Source organism: Alexandromys fortis, unplaced genomic scaffold (genome assembly GCF_014885135.2).
Source record: "Alexandromys fortis isolate MF-2015 unplaced genomic scaffold, M_Fortis_MF-2015_v1.1 scaffold_203, whole genome shotgun sequence".
NCBI classification, from domain to species: Eukaryota; Metazoa; Chordata; class Mammalia; order Rodentia; family Cricetidae; genus Alexandromys; species Alexandromys fortis.
In genome coordinates this window covers 1571805-1587037 of record NW_026068080.1, presented here as the reverse complement: position 1 = coordinate 1587037, position 15233 = coordinate 1571805, and the positions used below count along the sequence as shown (strand labels likewise).

General features: G+C 45.2%; 1 protein-coding gene across 2 annotated transcripts in view; it reads right to left on the bottom strand.

Moving 5' to 3' along the window:
- Dock5 (dedicator of cytokinesis 5) overlaps positions 1 to 15233 on the bottom strand; it is a 173160-nt gene that overhangs the window by 37885 nt on the left and 120042 nt on the right. For both annotated transcript variants that reach the window (XM_050121846.1, XM_050121845.1), the window contains exons 24-30: positions 14571 to 14641; positions 13942 to 14048; positions 12370 to 12506; positions 9803 to 9898; positions 6282 to 6380; positions 3070 to 3164; positions 1422 to 1500 (exon numbers count right to left, since the gene is read on the bottom strand). In XM_050121846.1, the coding sequence (XP_049977803.1) occupies positions 1422 to 1500; positions 3070 to 3164; positions 6282 to 6380; positions 9803 to 9898; positions 12370 to 12506; positions 13942 to 14048; positions 14571 to 14641 (684 nt within the window). The remainder of the gene's footprint in view (positions 1 to 1421; positions 1501 to 3069; positions 3165 to 6281; positions 6381 to 9802; positions 9899 to 12369; positions 12507 to 13941; positions 14049 to 14570; positions 14642 to 15233) is intronic.

Below are 15233 nucleotides of genomic sequence, written 5' to 3'. Positions count from 1 at the left end.
AAGCCCTCCAGTTCTGCCAGACTTTTGAACCAGTAAATACTTTCCTGATTTTTTTTTTCCTGACAAAGTAACTGTGGCCAGTCGAAAACATTTCAGCCAAAGAAGGCCCTCACAGCTATTCAATGTAACAACAAAAAACAACAACAACAAGGAACAATCTGAATGTTCCTAAGGAGAATTTAGTTACCATATCACAGGACAGTAGTGTAACGGAACATATTCAGCAGTTAAAGATATTATGAAAAATGTTTAATATCATTGGAAAAAAGTCTTAGATTGTGGAAAAAGCAAAGAAAGTAGACGAACAGATCATTAAAGAGTTAATGGGCTCATTTCTACTTTGATTTGTATATGTACATGGGTGTGTGTGTCTGTGCGCGCGCGCGCGCGCGCACACACACACACACACACACACATACACACACACACACACGCTTATACATCCCCCTCTGGTTATAAAGCTCTAGCTTAAAGGTCAAGATAAAAACAAAAAGTACATGACAAGAAAGGTACATCACCAAGAAAATGTTCTCTGAAATTAAATCCCATCAAAAGCTGGGGCCTGAAGTACCTTCACCAGGAACTGATATTTTGCTGGGTGCATATACAAATATCCTTCTATGCCTGGGTTTGTTTGTATTTGCAATAGGGTCTCCTTACAGCCCTCGCTGTCCTGGAACTCACTATTAGACCATGCTGGCCTCTGCCTCCTGAGTGCTGAAGTTAACAGTGTGCACCACCCACTCAGACTGTTTTGCAGGTATTCATATAATAGTGACCGTGTGCTTATGAAATTGCTGATTTGCACATTCATGCCTACATGGACAGAATCAGCACGAAAGCTTAACCCCGAAGGCTGAGGATGAGAGCAGCCCCCAGGATGAGACTTATCCGTAGTTTCGTTTCCTGAAGTTTCAGGACCTCCGGTTTACTGTGGTCCGAAACCATCAGTATTTCACCCAACTCTCGCTCACATTAACTCCCAGTGTCCTGCTGTAATTATTCTATTTCGCTGTTCATTGTTGGTGTTAACCTCATACAATTGCCAAATTAAACATGCCATAGGTCTGCATGCATAGGAACACAGTCACGACAGGCTTAGCATTGAAGAGTCAGGCTTCCACTGGTGCTCTTGGACTGAGCCTCTGAGATCAGAGAGGGCACTGTATTTGTAGTTTCATTTAGATATACTTTCTATGACAGTACTGCTCACATTGCCTTTTCTTTGTGTTACTTTTGTGCACAATGAAAACCAAACCATTTTACTGCGTCTGGGGAACTCTATTTTGGAATGGGTGCTTTAGGAGATTGGCAGGCCCCTGAAAACCCTTTTGGACAGTGATGAAACCTGAAATGCTGCCTTTTCTGCTGGCACGGCCTCTTGCTGTGATCAAAGGCCTTCCAGATGGGCGGATGCTTACCTGAAGCTCGAAGCTTGCCTGGTCCATGAAGCTCTTGGTGAGAACTTCAGCAAACTGATTGATGGCACGGAGGAAAACCCTGGGGAGGAAAGGCCCGATGAGGAGGGCAGTGCTGTGCCTCTGGAGATGCTTCCCTACCTACTCTGGACGCAGGACTGAAACGCCTGGGCTTGGCTGGGAAAGTCAATAGAACCTCACAGTGTCTTTAGAGGCCAGAAGGAAGGATACAAACTTGGTCTCTCTGGAGGCCTGTAAGAGCTTGGGGGTCGCAGGGCCAGTTAACCGAGGATGTGCACCAGAGCAGGTGGTCTGCATTCCACTGTGACACTTACTTGTACATGTCAACATTCTCATGAAAATTTTCTCGAATCTTCTAACTAATTAGGAAGTGACTTTCTATCAGGTTTATGGAGAAATGACAATGCTTACAGTGATCTGGCTTGTGGGCTCATTAGCAACATTCTAAAGCTATCATATATTATAATGAAATATTAGATATGGATATATAATATAGGTATATATATATATGTATGTATTCAGTTCATTTCATGTCTATTTGACAAGCATCTGTTGCTAGGTAGCAATTCTAAGGTACAGACAAAGGTGCCGTGCTCAAAACCTAAGTCCTGGTCTAAGAAGATTGCAGCACAGTAGTGGTACCCTTCGTAAGACAGCTAGTTGCTTTCCAAGAGAGAACATGAAAAAGAATTCCATGATAGAGTTTCAAAGAGATACAGGAAACCAGAAGAAAGGAAGATCGACAGACATTGGTGAGAGGCTGGGTATTTGAATGTGGTCCCGGCACGGAGTCGTGCGAGGAGAATTCTGAGTGACTGAGAGAACACTCCAAAAAAACAAGACAAGGGTTTTGTGATCTCAGTTCCTTCAAAACATGGAATTATCCCTGGGATGTGGTTTTGAGCTCCTCCCAGGTGTAGTGGGTAAGAGTGAGTCCGCTTCAGAGCACTCAGGGCTGCTTGCTGCTGCTATTCAACTACATGTTTAAACCCTCCTTTATACGCCTCTACGGAAAAAAACATGTGGTTTGTCTCTGTGATGACACACAGTTTGAATTATTGAGAATATCACCCATGTGACCTTTCTCAACCCTCAGAGCATAAACTGTCTGAATAGGCTCCACTCTCCCAGGTCTCACAGCCTCTAGAGCAGCGACAGCTGGGGACAGAGGTCTCCAGCGGAGGTGATGTTTCAGAGGGGTCCTGTGAACGGAAGAGTGGTTGCTGTCCAGAGACAGTGGAGAAGGCATGGCGGGCGGAAGCAGAGGTGTGGGACAGGGAACACATTAAGGAACCAGGAGAAGTTCGGTTGGCGCACAAGTCACACACTTACAGAGGACGTGGCTGGAAAGGCTCGACCATCAGGATGAGGTGCTTACATGGACCAATGAGAGGGCATACCGATGGCCAATGGAGATTTAATAGGAGAACACTGACCCAGTCAAGCAGAGACAACAAACAGAAATTGGTACTCTAGAGAAAAGTAGTTTCCAAGCACACACATCGGGGTCAGGGAAGGGGGAAGGTGCTCTTCAGAGGTGCCAGGTTTGAAGCATGGCTGCACTTGACGTATGTACAGCAGACCAGCATATTCAAGGTCACATGCCTCAGAATGACCACGGCTCTCTCACCTGCTCTGTGTCATGTTCATGACCATCCAATCTTTGGCATACACATTCTTCCCAATCAGATCCTTAAACATAATGAAGGTTTCCATGAGGAAGTCCTGTGGAGAACAGTGGAGGAAGGGTTTGGCAAACAGGCTCATTCATAGTCTGTCTTTCAGCACGTGGACAGAAGGACCCCTGTTTTGGGACGACGCACTGATGGTCTCATAGTTGTGGCCTTCTCCAGAAAGTTATCATGGGCAATGCATTCTTTTTTTTTTTTTTCCGAGACAGGGTTTCTCCGTAGCTTTTTGGTTCCTGTCCTGGAACTAGCTCTTGTAGACCAGGCTGGCCTCGAACTTACAGAGATCCACCTGCCTCTGCCTCCCGAGTGCTGGGATTAAAGGCGTGCGCCACCACTGCCCGGCATGGGCAATGCATTCTTATACATAACTGTTGGGCAATTGGATTTAGCTTTTGCTTCTGTCTCAGGAGACAAGATGTGATCTAAACTGGCCCCGTGCCTCAGTCTCCTGAGTGGTGTGATGGTTGGTGACTGACAGCGCCCCTGCCTATGATTTGATTTTTTTGTTTCACAGCAAGATTCTGTAAGGAAAACAGGGACACAATATCATCCTTATTTTACGAATGGTTTCACAAGGCTGGGGAAAACTAAATGGCCACAGAAAATAGGAAGCAACGGGGAGTTGGGGGCACTGACCTCATGTTCACAACCCTTATCTGTTTAGCCCCCCCGCTGTGTGCTGTCTGAATATATTCGTTAAACTTAAAAAGGAGTTAATAATCATTTTAATAAAAGCCTTTTATTTCATGTGTATGGATGTTTGGTCTCCATGTATATCTGTATGCTACGCGTACACCTGGCATGCATGAAGGCCAAAAGCTGGGGTCAAATCCCCTAGTACTAGAGTTACAGAAGTTGGGTGCTGCATGTGGATGCTGGAAACGAAACCTGGGTCCTCTGTGAGACCAGTCCACGTCAGCTCTCCAGCAAGTCATGCATTTTCAACAGATCCTAGTTAATTCCCCATGACCAGTTAGGACAGAAGACTCCGTGCTGCACACGCAGTACAGCTATAATCCTGCAGAAGAGGCTGCATCACAGTGGCCCGTGAGAACCGCAGTAAGGGATAACACAAGTGGGCAGAGCACAGGGCAGTAGCGAGGGCCAGTCTCGTCCAAAGGAGGATGTGAGCAACAAGCAACTCAGAAATAGAATAGGCGGGCTAAAGAAAACAAAACCTAAAAGGTTTTGAAACCATTTTTTTGCTACTTAGCTAAATTTAAACTTTTTCCATTGGGATTGCTGAAAAGAAAATCGAGTTGTTTGCTTCTCAGACTCTGTGCATACAATCCTACGAAGAAAAGGACATCGCATAGTGCTAGGAACATGGTATAGGAAGGACAGGAGGCCCTTCCTCCAGCTATCTATTCATGTATTTACCTACTTACCTACCTACCTATCACCTACCTTTCTACCATCTACCTGTTTACATATATATATATATACACACACATATATGAGATTTTATATATATATATGTATATATATGTGAGAGATGATGTATAAGTATTTCATCAATTTTGAGACAGAGACTCATGTAACCCAGGCTAATGTAGCACAGAATAACCTTGAAATGTGGATTCTAATTGTCTGTCTGCGAACTCAGAACATCCCTACTTTACCTGCTTTCCAAAGGAAATTAAAAAGAAAAGAAAGTCACTAGGGTATGTCCATACAGCCCACAAGAACAGCACTATGGTTAGCTACTCTGCACAGGCTTTGCCTACGAGCACAGCACAAGGCCAGGCACTTCCATGCATGGATTTAGTCAATGTTCCCACTAATCCTCCATGTAGACAGGATCTTAGAGAAGAGGGAACCGGTTCAGCAAGATCCAGTTAGCTTGTTTCATAAGAACTCAGAATGGTCACAGTTCAGACATGTGCTACCCGCTATACCGTCTGCTCTGAAGGAGAGCACCTGGCTGCTTCAGCGGCTTACACCCCTCCCTTCCTCTGACTGCATCCCCTTGCACAGTCACGGAGACATCCACCCATGGCTGACTCCTGAACCATGCTGCATCTACTTGAGATCCCCGCTTGAGACACATGGACCAACACTATGAAGGTCGGTGTCAGACTAACAATAATAAATTCTACCCATTTCTTATTTGTCTATACCATGTGGGCACTATAGAAAGGAGGATGGGGGCGGGGTGTGTGTGTGAAGGACTGTATCCTTCACCAAATAGGCATGCTCAGTAGGGTGAGGGTGGGAACCCAGACCAGTGGTCCTCAACCCTCTTAATGCCATGACCCTTGAATTTAGTTCTTCATGATGCGGTGACCCCCAACCACAAAATTATTTTATTGTTACTTCATAACTGTAATTTTGTTACTGCTATATAAATCAGTCATAATATAAATATCCAATATGCAGGATATCTGATCTGTGATCCACAAAGGGGCTCACAATCCACAGGATGAGAACCTCTGATCTAGATCATAGAGAAGAAAGAGTGAGCCACCCATGGATGGCTGGACCCAGCCGAGCATCAGTTTGCTCAGCACACCAGAGAACATCTTTACTAACAGCTCATCCCGCCAACAGGTCCCTGGAGACCTTGGATGCATGCTTATAGAAACTGTGAAAATAACTTTTCTTTTTAAAGCAACAGGAAATCATTCTCAAATGCTGTGAGGGACAGAGGGGGTAACCTCTGCTTGCTTCCTCCTGAAAGAGACGGTGGCCGACCACATTCTGAGGAACCAGCAGCACATTAGGCCACGGAGATTCCATGCATGGAACAAGGAACTTCCTCTTAGATGAGATTCAGACTTTTTCAGAGCAAAAAGATGTCCTAAGTGTTTCAGAAGAAGGGCCCACACTAAGTTCACATGTGATGATCATTTAGTGTGGGTGCTGAACTCTTTTTTAAATTCTAACAGGTTGAATAAGCATCAATTCTTTTTTGTGCCCTCTGCGGGCAACCATTCATACTGCAGGGGTTAGGAAGGAAGCCTTGAACTCATGATGCTCATCTTCAGTTACCGGTCATTAAATGTACACAATCCTCAGAGGGGTCTAGCAGAGCTCAGGAAATGAGGCAGGGGGATCACGAGTTTGAGGTTGGTCTGTGCTATGAGAAAAGAATCGTCTCAAACCAAACCAACACATTAAGCCTTACCAAGACGCAGAGCGGACAACTTACAATGATGTCCTGTCTGGTTTTGAAGGTGCTGATGTAGTGGCTGTAGTGGCTGTCCTCCATCTGTCGTAAGATGGCAATCATGCAAGCCACAAAGCTGCCCTGCAGGGAGAGAAGCAGAGTCAAGGTTTCTTAGAGTACCTGATGAAAAGAGACTTCGGGCATCATGGACTTTGATGATTGAGCTCCAGAAAGACACCTGGAACTGGAAACAGGACTTCCAAAGGCCTAAAGGTCGGGTTTCACCATTCAGCTTCAATCGAGCACATCCTAGTGTGAATTAGGAAACCTGGAGCCCCAGGCATCCCACCGATAGCCGTGACTTCTGGGTTCCTCTAGGTGTGGGGGCATTAAGATCTCAACTAGGTTACCAGTTACGATAAACTATTTTGTGGGTTCTGAGTCCCTGGCTGGGGTAGAGCTGAGGAGAAGCTCCTGGGACAATGTCTGGCGTACACAGACGAGTCAAAGCTGAAGGTGGGATGGCGGAGGAAGAGTAGACAGGAAACGGACTGTGCCAGCTGAGTGATTGTCAGGGGATATCTGCAATGCTGGGGTGGCTTTAGATTTCTGGAGCTTTTTAGGTTTAGAGGTTTAGGGCTCGAAGCTGCACAATCAGTAATCTATGCAAATAGCCCAAAATACCCTAAACTCTACACTTTGAAATCCCTTAGTCCCAATTGTTTCTGACAAGGGATATTTAATCTGCAGCAATTCTGAGGGGGAAAAGGTGAGGAGGACAGGAACCCCGTGCATGCCATTTCTGATTCTAGATCCCTCTGGACAGTTACATATAATCTGTGAATCGCATGGGATTCTGCACCGACTCTAAGAAAGTGGATGAGGAACTCCATGGTGACTATAATATCTACTTGCAAGGTCCAAGCTGCACACTTATGGTAGGTACTCTTCTGTCAAATTAGGGTCACAGCTCTCACTTTCTAGCCAGAGGAAAAATGTACTGCCCCTCTGTGCTCATGCAAATACAAAAGTTTCACAAATTTAAAGGAATTTAGCACAGAGATGTTGAAATACAGCCATACACTCCCCTGATGTCCATCTTTGACTCTTAACTTAAAAGGCTTAGTTTTCCTACCCATAAGGCAATGTAAAATGACTGTACCAAGCTTTGGACATATTTTACAAATTATCATATACTCTGCAGTTATATAACAGTCAAACACTATTTGTGTCTCTGGGCTCTTGCCTACTCTGGATTTTAGATTTAATCTCACTTGTTTGATTTGTGTTTCTTCTGCTCTGAATTAAACATTCCATCCATGTGGTTTGGGCCATTTTATTTTCATTTTGATCTTTATTCATAGTCTTGTTTGTTTTTGCTTTTTAAGAAAGGGTTGCTGGTAGCCCCGGCTCACCTCCAATTAATTCCCTATGTAATAGAGAATGATCTGGAACTTCAGATCTCCCTGTCCCACCTCACCACTACTGGGTTTTGGGTGCATATAGCCATGCTTGGTTCATTCAGTACTGGGGATTAAACCGGGGACCTTGTGCATAGAAGGCAGGCATTCCCTCAGCTGAGCTGTGCCCCATCCCACTTGTTCACATTCTTTACTTACTTAACTAAAACATTATCTTCTTATTGGCTTACAGTAGTCTTTGTATAGGAAGTCTATTAATGACTTTCTACACGTGGTGGATGACCTTGACCTCACAGACCTATTTTCAAATATAGGGGCTTACATTTTTAGTAGGAAAAACCCAGTTTTTCTTCCTTTTTAATATTAGAAAACTCAAGGGCCCTTTCTTTAGAAAACCAGGCACATCCCCATTTATTCAGGTTGATCTAGTATTAAGTTTTTCACACAGAATGTTTCATTTCATTTGACATTTATCTTGAAGGTATAGCACCAAATGAAAGACAAATAATTTTTTTCTAAACTATTCGTTTGCTTTTCAAGTTATATCAATTCAAAAAACCCTACAGTTTCTTTATCACATAGTCATTCATATAGTCAAAATTCTACCTGTAAACTCCCTTGGTTCTGTCTTACTTAGGAATAGATGCACACACAGACACAAACATATAAACATACGCACATGCATAGACATACACAGATATACACATATTCAGTTATAGGAATCTAATATGACTTTAATTATCCTTTACAATGTGATAAGTTATTACTTACACTTGACTGCTCACTTATATGTATCTCACTGATTTCCGCGCTCACGTTGATGTGACCATGACTCAGTGAATGAGAATTTCCCTTTGAATATTTAAAGCGCAGCTACTACTTGGCAGAAAGGCCACTGAACGTACTTATTCACTAACCTACCTAGTTAGTAAAGAGCTCCTTAGTTCATTAGCTTCTCAGTCAACTTTTCCAGGTTTCAAAGAAACACTGGTCATTTCAGTAAAAAAAAAGACAATTCTGTAAGATGAGAAAAACACCATTCTGGACACTGAGATGTCCCCATGGACATATAACACTGCCTAGACTCTGGCCTGCTGGTTGCAAATGTTCTCCCCAAACCCTTTTACCTGGGGTGGGCTGCCCATGCTCCCAATTCTGTGCCAGGAGAAAGATAAATAACAAACAGCTAAGGTTGTTGATAACCTTTTATCCTTGGGCTGGTGAGACGGCTCACCCAGAAAGGTGGTTGCTGCCAAGCCTGATGGCCTCAGTTTCCCTGGGACTCAGTGTGGAAGAACAGACTCTGAAGGTTGCTATCTGACCTCCACGAGTGCATCATGGCACTCTTACACACGCACACACACACACACAAACAACTGCAACTTTCAAAAGAACGTTGTGCCTTTGAGAACAGGTGGTAGAAGTGCTTAAAGGGGAAAGGGGAAGCCAGAAGATCAGCCCTGGAGAGAAAGCTCAGTCTCTTGCAGAACTCCAGCTGTCTGCCTTAACTCCAGCAGCTAATAGCCGCTGGGTGCACGGGAGCCTCCTTTTTGATGTTACCTTGGTTTGCTCTCTCAATTGGATCACTCCAGTTGCCTCTGTTGGATGCTGTAACCTCCTGGTTAACGATATCTTGCTATCTGTCTGCTGCTTCTCACTATCTGCTACTTGCTGTTTATTCTTAATAAGTCAACCATTCAAAATCAAAACCAAGTCTTTCCTAGATCATTCTTCGGACCATACAGAACAGTCCTCTAATTAAAATATAACCTCAGCTTTCAGTGTAATCGATAGAAGTTTTTTCACTTTAATCATGACACCGTTTAGCTTTTTGTCATTATTCTGGCCTCAATTTCACCCTTTACTGAAACTTTTTAAATAATGGATAGGATATCGGCTTTCCTAAAGACATACTGATCACAAATTCTTGATGACGTCTGCCTTTTTTCCTTGGAACTAAAAGGTCGGTGGTTGGTTTTTCTGAAGGAAATCCAATCCAACCTGGGATATAAGACTCATGTAGAAGCTAAGAATTACTTAGAACCTAGAATTGTGATATGGGGGCCAACGTGGGTTCAGTGTTGAGCCACCGGCGGAACGGATGAGACCTTGTGCCTGCGTGTGGGCGGCCAGGAGACTCACAATGTGGGGGGACTGCCGGCTCATCCCAATCACGGTCCGGTTGATCCTTCTCAGCAGCCTCTCCATGATCAGCTGCACGTGTGCTGACGTGGGGCCCTGCGAGAGAAACACAGCTGTGATGTCATCCCAGCTAAGGATGCAGAGCAGATGAGGGGTGCCCCGGACAGTCAGGCACAGGCACGGGAAGCGAAAGAAAAAGCACAACCAAAAGCCAAACGAAAAGAACCGCCCCCCCCCCCCAATAACACAAAACCCAAGGTTAGGGGTTTGTTGTGCAATCAATGTTTGGGACTCCTTCTTAATACAAAGCCCTAACACCCTATGATATCAGAGGTTCTCTGGAAGGTAAAGAAAGTCACGAGGCTGGGGTCCTGATCTGACTCGATCAGAGGCCTTACCAGAAGACACACCAAGGGGGAGGGTGTGCATTCGCTCGTACATTCTCTGCCTATTGCTTCACGTACTCATGGAGTAGAGAACGCAACAGCACACAGGAGCAGTCAGCCACAAGTCTTCAAGAGTGTCCCCACTGGAGCTCAGTCATACTGACACCCTGACCTGAGACTTTCAGCTTCTAGAACTTCCAGGAACTAACGGTCTGTTAAGGCTCCCTCCTCTGTGGTGTTACAGAAGACGGGGCATCATTACACTAGGACTTAATGTCCCAACAGTCACATTTGACTCTAAGCCTTTATTCTTAGTTTTCAGTACTGAGAACAAAGGGAGGTAACAGTGCTCTTACTGGGCTCAACTGTATTAACGCCAAACAGCGCTGAATACACGTACACGCTCTAATCCCTTCCCTTCCTGGGGTTGATTACACTCATTCAGCTTCAGAGCGTCTATTTACCCTTTGCCGATGGTATTAAACACAGTTTCTTTGGTTAGGAGTGGGAGCCCATTTGCCCTCTCAGTGCTGGGACCCTCCCTGTCTGGCTTGAACCTGTGCAGTGTTTTATGAGCTGCATGGTATGTATATATGTGTATATATATATACACATATGGTTACTAACCAAGAACTTGGTAGTGGATAAAAATTGTGACCAATCAGTCCACTATCAAGTTCTTGGTTAGGAACCAAATCCCCAAACACAGTACTATGGGAAAATGTTTTCAACTTTATAATGTGATATCTACATGTGTGTGTAAAGATAAAAGGGGAAAGGTTATCTATCATTAATAAATATCAAATGAACTGTACAAACAGTATGTCAACTACTGGGGCTCAAAGATAGGGAAAAGATAAGTTTAGGGCTTAATTAGAGAAAATAATGGCATTCTCACATGCTTCTGGGGCCTAGAATGGCGTAGTAGAAATATAAAAGCACCCAAAGGAATGACAAGGTGGGCCATTGAGCCATGGTTGACCTAGTCAAGTGAAGCCAGAGTTGACTTAGACAAATGAGTTATCTTTTGTGTTTCCTGGCAGAACGGAATCTAAAGACACTGCTGAGAGGCCAAAAAGCACAAGTGGGGCTCTACCCTGTGGGAACCCCGGGCCCCAGCAACCATCATAGGGAACACAGCCTGACGTTTGGGGTGAGAGTCTCTTTCTTTTGTATCACCGATGCTCAAGAGAACATACTCTGTGAAGTGTCCCAGAATCTCCACTGGGGCCTGAACATAGCACATGGGAAATCTAGGCAGGGTCAGCTCCTGTATCCAAGAGGTGGGGCTGGAGGCTAGTTCACAGAGAACACCAAAAATATAAACATTACTAATGGGCTCTAGAGATGGCAACGCTATCCAGAAGAAGATACGCCAAGTCAGAGGCACAAGAGGTTTCTGCAGGACAATCATCTTAGGGGGTGTGTATGCACGTGTGTGTGTGTGTGTGTGTGCATATGTGTGTGTGCCTATGTGGTTGTGTGTGCATGTAGCGGTCAGTGCCTTTTTCTTTTCCACTGCCTTACTTGCTGAGTCAGTGTCTCCCATCAGATCTACAGATCACTATTTTGCCTAGACTGGCTGGCTAGTGGGCCCCAATGGAATGCCCTTCTCTACATGACAGTGCTGTGCTTACATGTATGTATGTACAATCACACTCAGATTTACACATGTGCTGGGAATCTAAATTCAGGTACTCATGTTTGCATAGCCAGCTCTTTACCCACCACATCTTCTCCCCAGCCCGTGAACATAGAGATTTGTTTGTTTGTTTGGTTGGTTTCTGAAATGGAGTCTTACCAAGTAGCCCTGTCTGGCCTGGAACTCACTAGGCAGGATCAATTTGGCCTCAACCTCAGAGATCTGCCTACTTTTGCCTGTTGAGTGCTGGGATTAAAGTGTGCACTACTATGCCTGACCAACTTAAGAGTCCACTGCCAATGACCTCAGTGGTAAGCCAACTAGGAAAATCAGGCCAGTGAGGTCCCTCGCACCAAGTTATTTGCTTGTATTTCAACCTGATGTGAAGTATGGCATGTTTAGTCTGTTCTAAAAGGGACACAGCTGGCTCTACTACTTCAGTGTTCCTACACTGCCTGGGATGGGGAAGGCCACAGAGTTTCCTGTTGGGTACAAAGGGAGCAGCAGAGGCTCAGGCCATAGAGGATCACTGCACTCACCACATCCTTCCTGTCCAGGACCTCTAGGATGTTGCTTAGAAGCTGGGCGCTTGCCTCGTGGTCGGGTTTGCTCGAGTGGTCGTCCAGCTGGCCACTGAGCTGGTCAGTCAGCAGTGGCAGTAGCACCTCCCTGCACTCTGAAGAACAACAGAAACGGCTCACACAGTGGCCCGCATATGGCTACCTCCAGCCCCGATAGCCCCCTCTGCAATTATACTTGTCTCTGAACCCCCTGAGGTCAGCGTAGCCAACAGAGCTCGTGGACTGAGGCATGACGCTTCAACCTTGTCCCTGGAGTTCATAGTTTAAGAAACTCCCAAAGGCAGATGCGAGCACTGGCCACATGTCTTCTTTTTCCAGTGCTGGGGATCGATGGAGGACCTCTCCCTCTACAGCTGAGACATACGCTTAAGCACTAACAGTGTGTAAATTATATAACAATTTCTCCAGATTTTAATATTCAAAAAATTAATATTCAAAAAATATGCATGTACATAATATATATGTATATCTATATATATATATATAGATATAGTGTGTGTGTGTGTGTGTGTGTGTGTGCATGCATACAATCCTAGCACTCTACAGTAGACAGGAAGATCTAGGGTTTGAGGTCAGTCCACACTGCAGAGAGGAAACTGTTTCGGTAAAAAAGCAAAGAAACAATAGTGGCTATCAGAGACACTAAACCAGGCTGGAGAACTGACTAGGCAGTTAAAGAGCACTTGCAGCTTTTCCAGAGGACCCAGGCCTGATTCCCAGCATCCATACCAGGTAGCTCATAGCCACCTCGCACTTCAGTTCGAGGGGATCAGATACCTCTTCTGACCTCCTTGGGCACTTACACGAGCGCGCGCGCGCACACACACACACACACACACACACACACTAGGAAAAAGAAAGATTAAACCAACTTCGGTCTCTTAAACTGCTTTCCCAAGAGGTCCTTAAGACCCAGCAAATGGGCTAGTTGTGGTGGTGCACACACCTTTAACCCCCCCACTAAGGAGGCAGAGGCAGGTGAATCTCTGAGTTCAAGGACAACGTGGTCTACAGGACAGCCATGGCTATACAGAGAAACCCTATCTGAAAAAAAAAAAAAGCAAGACTAAATAAATAAATATTTTAAGAAAGAAAGAACCAGCAACCTGCTAAGTGTATTGCTGGTACCAAACACAAATTAAACAAGGAAAGAAAACACAGGCAAGCGCTGTGTGTTATAGACGTCAGCCTGATCTGGGGTCTATACCCCACAAGATCTCCTGCTCTTCTTAAGAGTTCATTTGTAAAATTCCATTGATCAGCTTATTTGTTAATGCTTTCGTATTCAGTTTTCGGTCTCTTGTGAAAACAATAATCACAGAGATGTGCTGCAAACATGCTGCCATAGTCAATCTAAACAGAGGAGTCACTTGTCAAAATAAACTAATCTAATTTGAGCTAGATGGACCAGAGGATAGAGAAACGAAGTACCGGACACAGAAACACTTTCGGTGACAACCACTCTGGCGCACGTGTGGCCAAGGGCAATGAGACCTTCCTTAAGTGCTTCAGGTTCTGAGGGAGGCTTACCTGGCTGCTGGAAAAGGCTGCTCTCCACTATCTTGGTCATGCAGTTCAGCTTCTGCCGGACCAGCTGGTTGTCGGGAATGCTCTGAATGAATTTGCAGAAAAGCACACTGGAAGAAAAGCCGCAGGGTCAGTGTGCTCACTGGGCCAAGCTGAAGACACCCCTACACACATCTCCACTCAGAGCTAAGCAGGAGTGGGCCTGTAAAGCCCACAGGTGGTCTAAGACTTAATCTGAGAGTGTCTCTGGAAACAATCCTGTTCCTCAGAGGGTTCTGCCTTAGAACTGGCTTTGCCCTTGAGAGCCAGGCACACCCACACATATCAGCACTTTCCAGGCCCACCTCACGCCTCGGCTTCTGCAAAAGGCCTTTTCTAGAGGTCTCCTCTCTAAGGACCTTCGTACTTTGCATCCCTAGGCTCCTTTCTTGTGCACTGCTTCTTTCCCCACAGTGTGCAAGTCTCTCCCAAAAGCCAGCCATGGGTGTTCTTTTATCTCCTCCGCAGAACTGAACACAAGCAGGTGTCCCCTTAACCCTTGCTAGAGCAAAGCACATGTAGCAGCCAGGTTGTGCCCAGCATCGGGCTTGCTCCTGTCAGTTTTGAGACACAGACAGTGTTCTGCTACTCACCTGAGCTCCATGGGATCGAACACCAGTTTGACATCATTAATTATACTAGGGAGATATTTCAAAGCTGCTCCCTGTAAGAAGCACAGAGGCAATCAGTGCCAAGAAAAAACAAACAAACAAACAACACCAGAATACACCATAGCAGCTCTGGAGGAAAGGCAGGACCTGGGGTTTAAATGAAAACCTGGAAGCAGGTGCCCTTGCTATGAGAAGCTGGTGCTGTTGAGAATGACCTCCCACAAGCTTCCTTCTAAAAATGCAGGAGGCCCAGGCTCTGGTTTTCACTACCAAAAGGCTATATGTATTTACAGTACATTTTTGGGGATGTAATTCAAGTTTCTCCCACAAAGGCACCATGGAGAGGGAGGAAAGGGTAGGCTTCAAATCCTCAGGGATTACATGGCTCATAGTTTTTGTAAAAACAGTCGCTGTTGCTGGTGACTCTTTACGTCTGGAAGGAGGTGTGCGAGCAAGAGTGTGTGTGTGTGTGTGTGTGTGTGTGTGTGTGTGTGTGTGTATGTGTGCTGGGGGAATTGACAGAAAAGAGAAACTGCCACCTGGGATACCAGGGGGATCAGTTTGCTAAAAATCAAGGGATCAAGCAGGATTTCTAACAGCCATTCAAGTGGAGCCTAAAGCGGTAGTAGCCTGTCTTTGGTGAGT